At 34.4% G+C, this 9,970-nt stretch overlaps 1 protein-coding gene across 2 annotated transcripts in view; it reads left to right on the forward strand.

The window, feature by feature from the left end:
- Nucleotides 1-9,970, forward strand: part of Glcci1 (glucocorticoid induced 1) — a 65,592-nt gene that overhangs the window by 15,991 nt on the left and 39,631 nt on the right. For both annotated transcript variants that reach the window (XM_028755966.1, XM_028755967.1), the window contains exon 2: nucleotides 8,244-8,395. In XM_028755966.1, coding sequence (XP_028611799.1) covers nucleotides 8,244-8,395 — 152 coding nt within the window. The remainder of the gene's footprint in view (nucleotides 1-8,243; nucleotides 8,396-9,970) is intronic.

Consider the following 9,970-nt stretch of genomic DNA (forward strand, 5'->3'; position numbering starts at 1 on the left):
GGGAGGGAGGGAGGGAGGGAGGGAGGGAGGAGATATTTTGAAAGACACTGATTGCTGTTCCTTATTGACATGTCCAGTAGATTTTGGTTAGTGGGGGGGGGGGGGCGGGGGAATCTGGTTATTCTCTTTGGCCTTTCAGAGTTCCTTTTAGCTTCTTCCATGGTAAGGAGAAGGTTCCTCTCAGGCCTTCACTTTGATATGACCCCCTCTGTAGTTTGTGAGTCTTCTACCGTTTCCCTTAAAGGAATGCCTAGATTCCTATTTCTTGATCTCTTCATAGTATTTGACACAGGCTTCTCTATGGATGCTCTTTAGGTTTATTCTATGATTGACAGCTTTAAAAAACAAGAATAGGTCAAAATTGTATTAGTAGAGTGCAGGTGAGTGCTCAGATTTCAGTTAGCTTCCTCTCTGGATTAAGTAGAAACTAATTTCTGTCTTTATGTGAACAAATACATATATTTCTAAACCTAGCCAAACACAATGAAAGTATAGTTGAATGCGAGATTATACACACACATAAAGCTATTTTCTCTGTGTCTGATTTTAGAAAGAATTCAGCATCACACAATCATGTATTCTGAAAATTTAGTCTTAAATTTAGTAGTTAACAAAAACACTAATTTCATTTATGTAGTTCAGTATTTATTTGATTTACTTGAACATGCTTTCTCCTCTTTCAAAGATACTAGCTGAATGGTCCATGCGTTCCCACCATCCTTAATTGCTTTGTATACTTTAGGTTCAGTTCCATCTGTGGTAGATTCTTTCAAAATAGATTCAAGAACAGTATTATTTTAATTCTTGCTGATTCACATAGTAAAAACTCAGATGTAGTTTTCATTATAATTTTTCGTTTTTCTTGAGACTATCATACATTTTTATAATGAAATATTTTAACTACTCCTCTTATTTCTCCTGCCTTTCTGTAGTCCTTTCAATTTGTCCCCTCTCTCAACTCTTCCTTTTTTGTTTGTGGGTGTGGGTATGTGTGTGAGAGAGAATTTTTGTTGTTGTTGTTGTTGTTGTTTGTATAGCCTGTTAAGTCCAATGAGGGCTGCTCATATGTCCATGTGGAGCTGGAGAATCTTACTAGTGACACACTTCCAGAGAAAAATGACTTTCCTTCTCCTGGCAACTATCAGTTGCCAATAGCTCCTGAATAAGGGGTGGGGCCTGGAGAGCCTCTCTGTTGCCTGTACTGGAATTTTGGCTGGCTTGCTCTTGAGCAGGTCTTATGAAAATAACCACACCAGCTATGAATTAATGAGTGCAATAGCTTAGTCATGTCCTGAGGAAAGCATTTCACAGCACTCCACTCCATTATGCAGCTCTTATCTCTCTTCTGTAATGCTCCCTCAGTTGTAATTTTTAACTATGGCTGTATACTTTAAAGGCCATTTTGATTTTATTGAAATGTATTTCAGAAAAGTATATTTCATTTGAATTGTTCTGGATCATTTAGCTATTTTTCTTCTTTCAATATAAAGCTTCAAGTTTTATTGTAGGAGCACTTGTTAAATTATTTTCCTCTATTCTTTTGAACAGAAGAGTTCTGTAGGGACGCTTGTTAGGTATATGTTGTACCTTCTTTGCCTATGTTATCACTTATTTATTTATTTATTTATTTATTTATTTATTTAACCAAATTGTGTTTACTGATAGGAAAGGACTTTGGTTTTTGCCTTTCTGTTTTATTTCAAATAGCATATTCAGATCATTTCCCCCCTTTTTTTCTTTTATCTGAAGTTTATTGGAATTTGTGATTTTATTTTGTACAACTGTTGTGGTTGGGTATAGGTTTTAAATAATGGCTGAGTACATCAATTTGACTGTTGAGAGATGGCGCCTAGTAAGAAGTGCTTTGCTGTATCACAAGAATGAAGGAGCCAGTTCTTGCTTCTGTTGGATCCACTTAGGTAGCTAGTGTGATGATCAGTTACTTAAAACAAGGTTAGCAGACACCCAACTGCCCTTTTCCCTTTGCTGAGCATTCAGGCTAGCCCCAGCTACAATAAAATTCTTATCAGAAACCAAGCAGATGCTGGTACTATGCCTTTGAATTTCCTAGCTTGATGAACTATGAACTTCTTTTCTTTGCAAATTATTCCATTTCTAATATTCTGTTATTCCAGCAAAATGGACTATGACAGTGCTTGTATGTTAATAGAATTTTTCATTAATTTTGTGCCAAGGTAGAAAGACCAATATAGGGTGCTGGTAAAATTCCTGGAACATGTAGAGCTTGCAAAATCTAAACTGGTTGTAGTTATATTAGATAATCAATATTACTATACATTAGATAGGGTAGAGATGAATATCTCATTCCTCCATTTTTCTTCTGTTTGTTTAGTCAGGGTCTCATGACATATCCTTGGCTGGCATGGACTCAAGTAGACCAGGATGGCTTCAAACTCAGAAATTCTCCTACCTCTGCTTCCTAAGTGTTAGGTTTAAAGGTGTGCATCACTATGCATAGCCCTGCAGTTTTCTTATTCTCAGTCATCCAGTTTTAGTTCAGTTTTTTTGAAAGTCACTCATTGTAGCTATAAGGCAAGAGAAAATATAATTTGGTAATGATGATATTTAAATATTTCTATTTATATAATATATAGTAAATTATATTTAAAACTACTTTCTAAGATAATTGCTCTCATTACAAGTATACTATAGCTAAATCTATTTATAAATGGAACTTTTTCAATTTTTTCTTTAACTATAATAAACCAAGGATGGGAATTCCCTACTATATATATTTATGACTATTTTTCAAATATTTCAGATTAACATTTTTCAAATGTTTCAGATTAAAACACTTAATCAGTTTTGAATATTTTGAAATTGGGGGAAAGCCACTTAATAATGTCTTGCAGTCTTGATGCATTTGCTATTTTGATTTCTGTGAAGATTAAAATAGGTTAAACATTATAAAATAGTATCTTTAAAAGGTAAAGGCTGTTTTATAAGATCAATACACAGTATTGTAATTTCAGATTCAGGATTATATCCTTCAATAAAATTAAGTTGTTATGGTTGAAGTTTCACTGTGCTTAAATATCAATTTCACTCTGCTTACATATTAAAGTCCTGACATTTTGGTTGTATAAGAAAGTGTATTTAATACAGTTTTTAGGTGCTTATAGTAAATGACTTTTATTGTAGTCAGATTTCATTTACATTCCAAGTGCTTTAAGTGCTTAAATCTTTACCCAACTTTTTTCCTCTCCTCTCACTCCATAACTCCTCCCAGATCCACCCTTACTTCCCCATTTTTTTCTTTTTAAATAACCCACTGAGTCCAATTTGTACAGTTGCTATTCTCAATGGGTATAGGATCAACCACTAGAGTATGGTTGACCCAGTAGGGGCCATTTCCTTAAAGAAGCTATATCTATCCTTACCAAGAAGCCATCAGCTGTCAGTAGGTCCTCAGGAGTAGTGGGGCTCGTGAGCCTCTCCCTCTTCTATACTACAGCATTGACTTGTTTACTCTTGTGCAGGCAGCCACAGCTAATGTGAGTTCATGAGTGCAATTATCTTGTTATGTCTAGTAGACACTGTTTCACTCTGCTTCTCCCTAACCTCTGGCTCTTAAAATCTGCCTTGTCCATGAAGCCTGGGGAGAGGGCCTGATAAAGATGTTCTATTTATGATGGAGCACATGCACACTTATTCTGTGCACATTTATCAGTTGTGAATTCCTGCATTAACCACCACCCACTGTGCAAAGAAACTTAAAATGAGGATTGATAGCTGCATTAATCTATAGATATACAGCTATAAATTTACTGGACAGTTTAAGATTGTATTCTTTTAACAAAATAATAATAATAGGCTTATCCCCTGGGGCCCATGAGCACATCAACCACGGGTTTTCAACCAGGTTAGCAATGCAAGAAATGCTTTTCCTTTATGGAGTGGGTGTTAAATCCAATCAGAAAGCAGTTGGTTTACCATTGTAACATTTCATGCTACTCTTGCACCCATGGGGATATCTTGTCACACTGGTCATTGTGGTTCACAAAGTTCTCAGTTGGGTAAAGCTGTTGCTAACTTCCTCTTAGCAACCTATATTAGCTCCCTCTGGTACTATGAAAGCTGGCAGCAAAGAAGCTTCTTGGTCAGTACCCACTTGATTTCTCCATGTCCTGTGAGCAAAATATGTGAGGTCTTCAACAATAGTTCTTACCAAATTCTGGTGCTCAGCCAAGAGAAGGGGCAGCAACCTCTGTCTGTCTGTCTGTCTGTCTGTCTATCTATCCATCTACTATCTATCATCTACTTATCCATGACATACATACATACATACATACATACATACATACATACATACATTTATTTATTTGGAGGAGTGTCTCTAGTTTAACTCTTGACCAACAACATGATGTACCTGTACCTGGCACTAGGTTTGCATTTGGTAAAATAAAGGTTCTGGGAAGACAGTTATCCCTTGTGTAGCATGAATCCAATTAAACTTCTTTATATGAGTAAATAATAAGACATGTTTCTATATGCTTTTGTAACATCCTTAATGTTAACCAAATCTTCATTCAGCTTTTATCTTCCTAGTGTTCATAAGCATTTACTTGAGCCTTTACTTAAAACTGAACTTTTCTATATAGCCAGTGCTTAGTTTGGGGAGTGACTTTTTGAAGATCTGACTGGTTATTAATTAATTAATTAGGTAGTTCTAGAAGCTTAGCTTGTCATTGCAATTTTCAAAGAACTGATTGCCCTTTATGTAGAAGGATATTTTCTTAAGTCAAGCTTTTGGTGTCTTTAAGTGGAGTAAAGTGGTGTGTGTGTGTGTGTGTGTGTGTGTGTGTGTATCCACGCACGTGCACACACATGTGCACGAGCATATTTAAGCACCTGGATCCTAAAGATTCAGTCTCAATTTTCTAGCCATTGGCTTTTGAGCTTCTGTAGAATTTGAGTGATCTGGTACCATAAAAAGTTTATTTGAAAAATTCAAATTTCTTCTAACAAACTCTTTTTGACTGGGTTTTGTTACGCATTCCAGAATAGTGTTGACTTCAGGATCCTGCTGCCTCAGCATCTGAGTGTTAGAATTAACAGGCAAATCATGCTTGGTGATAAACAAAGACATATTTTGTGTTTGTGTGTGTGTGTACCAAGGCATGTCCATGAAGGTCTGAGGACAATTCAGGTGTCACTTTGCTTTTCCATCTTGTTTGAGAAAGGTCACTCCGTTGTTGCATATGATCTACTAGCTGGCCTGAGAATTTCTGAAGATGCTCCTTCCTCCTTTTCCATTTCTCTGTAAGGTTATGTTGCTGGGATGATAGATGGTGACTACTGCTTGCTTCTATTGGCATTATTTGTAATAAAATGCTAATATAATTTCTGCACTCAAAATAATTAGAAGAAATAATGTTAGTGCTTAGTTGTATTAAACATGTTGCTGAATACTTTTCCAGTTAGGATAAGTTGCAGTTGCAATAATGAGCTTCTTGAAGTGAGGATAAAGTAGTTGATTCCCGTTAGTGCTGCTATGACATCTGTTTTATAGAGTTGCTGTTTATACTATACTTCAGGGAGTGATAGCTCTATTTAAAGATTTAAATATAAATGATTTAAGTTTATGCCTTGTTTGTGTCATTGTAAATGGAATGCTTTGGCTTATCTTGACTTAATAAATGGAGCTATTCTGGTTAATCATTTCATGGAAGAATACTGTCATTGTTAGTTGAGGAAGACACTTTACAACAATCTATGACCTTTACATGCGTGACAACACAAACATGTATATACATATCTGAGCACATTCATATATAAACATACATACAAAATAATTTTTTAAATCTGTATTTATTTACCTTAAGATTAAGAGGATTTTGTTTTTTTGTGATGATAGGTACTGAACCAAGGATCATCAAATGATCTACATCCTCAACTTAAAAAGAGTTTTAAAAGCATATAAACGGCATATAACTTTCAAATAGTTTAGAGTAGATTACGTAGAGGCATTCAGTTTTTAATAATTATGGCATTTGATTTTCTGTGTCCTTTTTATAAGCGGGCAACTGCTATAAGTATTAGCTTTGTCATTAAAGGAGTAATTGTTTTCATTCTTCTTGGTGAAAAAAGTATAAAGTAACTTAACCTTAAGAAAGTCATGATAAATCAAATTAAAGGGAAAAAATAAAATTTGATTTTCACAGTTCATAATATTAGTAAATATTGCTTTTATAAAGTGGGAAAACTATTGGAAAAAATTAAAAGAGATGATAAGAAAGGGAAATAGGGAAAATAGTAAAACAAAAGCAAGTAGGAAGAGTTATAAAATAGGAAAAAATATTTTGTAACAAGTGAAATCAGTGAGATAAACTCACTTTTTACAATAAAAAGTTGATTAGATAATATGTACAGAATATACATATTAAATTTGATTGATAAATCCTGAAAATTAAAGAATAAGCATACAAGATATAAAGAGAGCAGAGGGGATCATAATGTTCATGATAATGAACTGTAAATGAGACAGATTTTTAATTACAGTGCATGTAAGTCATGATGATGTTAGGAACTGTACGTGTATCAAATTGTAAAGAATTAAAATATAAATGAACTTTTTCACGAAGAAAGTGTTTAGAACTTAATAGTTTAGACATATTAGAGTACATTTCTAAGTAACACTTAAAGTGACTAACTCTACATCATAGGTTTTTATTTAAATTGACTTCAAGTGACTAACTCTACATTATAGGTTTTTATTTAAAACCAAAATATAACTTCTTCTCTACTCAGGACAATTAATCATGGTTTTCTTTTCTTTTTTTTTTTTTCACAAAGAAAATTACAAACGATTCTAAACAGAAATAGACAGCATTAGATTTTCTGCCTTTAGCCAACACTAAAGTTGCATTAAGTTATAAAAATAAAGAGGGAGTTTGGTAATTTTCAGATTTTTCTCCAATAATTCTTAGATGAAACAAAAGTTATGTTTTTCAGATAGTGGTTAGATAATATAACATCAAACTATATAGTATTATTTTGATAAACTAGTAGTGCTTCAAGAAGATAGCTAAGTGACAATGACAAATCAAAATATTTTTTTGTGATCTTTAGTATTATGGGCAATATACATTGCCTGACTTAAGATAGGACTGGAAAAGCTCTGAGACTTGTAAACTGTATTGGTCCCCAATCCTCTGGACTTTATTCTAGGTATATACACTGGTAGTGAGTTATTTGTGTTGGATATATGGAAAAACCTTCTCGTTTCTTTATATGTTAGGTGTTTTGTGATGATGTTGATGTTGAACCTGACTGGGAAAGACGTTTTTCCTTTCATTTTGCTCTATTTCATTACACAGTGAATTCCCTCTACTGCTTTGAGGTCTTCATCTACAAATACAGATGTTGAATTAAAATATGAAGTTCTTTGTGAATGTTATTTGTATGGTCATGAGTAAATTCATTAACTATTAAACATCAGATTCCTTTCTGTCTGTAGTATCTGAAATTGTGTTTTTGTGGGAGAGAAGCAGCTTAGGGTACCATGAAAGCAGAAGTGATTGAGAATTTCTTAACTAGAAAGAGAGAGAAAAGGATGTTGAGCAAACTTTCACAGCATTTGTATGATGTCTGATGTCTGAACTGGCCTTGGAGATCAGTAAGAGTTTTTCAGATGAACTTGGAAGGACAGAATTAGAGGCTGACAATATAGAAGGTTCAAAGACAGAGACAGCACCTTCTACTTTTGAAAAAATACAAATTATTCATGCATCTCTAGAATAGGCATGTGGAGGAGTAGCAAAATAACAAATACTGAAATAAATGAGAATCAAATTGTGGAAATCATTTACTTCATAAAATAGATTATAACCATGGAATTAATTTTAGCAGTGGCACTGAGGAGTCACTGTAAAGTTTAATTGAAATAAATGCAGAGATGGCATTTATAAACAAAACTGGAAGTTTGTGAGGCATGATGGAATCTTAATTAAAGCTGTAATGAGATGATATGTGGATTTCATTACAGATGCCTAAAATAGTTGGGCTTTCAAGAGTATGAGAAGATCCTCAAGATGTGTTTGTTATATATATGAGTGCATTTTCTTGGAAAGGGGTCCATAACTTTCATCAGCTTATATAAGAAGTGTTTGGTGTATCTATGTTATAGGAAAAAGTGATAATGTGACATTTATAAGCTCTGAAGTTTATGAATTTAAAAATATGCTCTAACACCTAATCTTTTTTTTCTTCACTATTTTTAGTGGACAGGCCAAAATCTCAGCAAATTCGAACGTCTAGTACAATAAGACGAACCTCTTCTTTGGATACGATAACAGGACCTTACCTCACAGGACAGTGGCCACGGGACCCTCATGTTCACTACCTTTCATGCATGAAAGATAAAGCGACTCAGGTAAGATGAGAAAATCAAAACCAGTTCTTTGATTGTGAAACTAGAATATAATTAAATTATCCTGAATATGAAATAAACCCAACCAAAGCAGAATCTCTTGTTTTAAATATTCAGCATAATAATAATTTGTCATTAAGCTATAGAAGATTTAAGTTACTTAATATTTAATAAGTAAATTCAGGCTGTATTATGATTTTGGAGACATGCTGTCATTTTTAAGAATTGTTTTATAATAAAATGAAGATAATAATTAGGAAGCAGTTTTGAAATTTTTTTCAAGAAAAGTTTGCACAGATCTTGAAATAGTTTGTAGGATATTAGCAACATGAATTTTGTTGATTTTTTTTCCCTGTTACAAAGGTGAGGCTAACACCAGTGAAATAGGAAATTGACCATTTTCTTAACTTCTCCTGTTTTAGAAGATTCCCTAGCCTTTTGATTTGAAGAATATTTCCTCTCATATCAGAAAAAAGTATCTAAACATCTTCATTTATTGTGATCTGAGTTTTGACTGTATCTTCACCAAATGTTTCTTGAGAAATGAATTTTATTAAAAATATGAGTGATTTTTATTGGGTATAAAGAACATGTTAGATAGGTGGGGGTAGAAGATACTAAGTAGGTATTATGTTAGGGAATATGTAAACAAAAGGATATTCAGAATAAGAACATTTTGGGCTTTATAGTTTAAAAAAAGAATTAGTTTCTTGGGTCGAGAATGAGGGAAATGAAGGACAGCATTTTGGGTGATGTCTATGAAAACCCTTTTTATCAGGTTGTCATTATGCTAGGCAAGCTTGGAAACTGAAACGAGTTGCCTTTGTCATTGTCCGTTCTGTCATCTCTACTGCCTAACTTTTTTATGACCTACATAACCTTTGCTTTTTCTTGTTTTAACGAGGAAAAGCATAAATTTGATATGGCAAGCAGTGGGCTTCTCAGCAGAAATGAATTGCACACCTTATAGATGTGGGCCTAAGCAATTAGAGGAAGGCACAGATGGAAATGACTAAGAACTATTTTCTAGAAGATTGGATTCTCAGTTGTGAAAGAGTGTAGGTTATAGGATAAAAGAATGAATTCACACCAAATGAATCAGAGCATAGTGTTAGGAAGGTATACAAAGGGATGAAAGAACTAGATTTATTCATTTGGAAGCAACTAGAGGGAGCAAAAATTTATTAACTATATACCAAAACTGATTGTTTTATTACCTATATCTTGTTTAATTTTCACAAGAACATTGAACTGTGTTATAATTATTTAAAATGGCCTCTGGTTCAGCTGACTATCTAAGCTGTGGTGGCTCTGTCTAGCTCAGCCGCCATGTTCTGTGGCCAGAGGCCATGTGCATGCAGGAGCTAGAACTGGCCTGCCAGAAACACCAGCCCTGTCACCCACTAGATGCCAGCATGAGAGATGGCTCTGCCAATCTTCCATGCTGTTTCCACAAGGCAAGGCATTGCCCAGACCATTCCGCCATCCATGCGGGCCCAGTAGGAGAATGAGACTCTAATTTCTTCAACTGCTGCTGCTGCTGCTGCTGCTGCTGCTGCTGCTGCTGCTGCTGCTGCT

Source organism: Grammomys surdaster, unplaced genomic scaffold (assembly GCF_004785775.1).
Source record: "Grammomys surdaster isolate TR1022 unplaced genomic scaffold, NIH_TR_1.0 126091, whole genome shotgun sequence".
NCBI lineage: Eukaryota > Metazoa > Chordata > Mammalia > Rodentia > Muridae > Grammomys > Grammomys surdaster.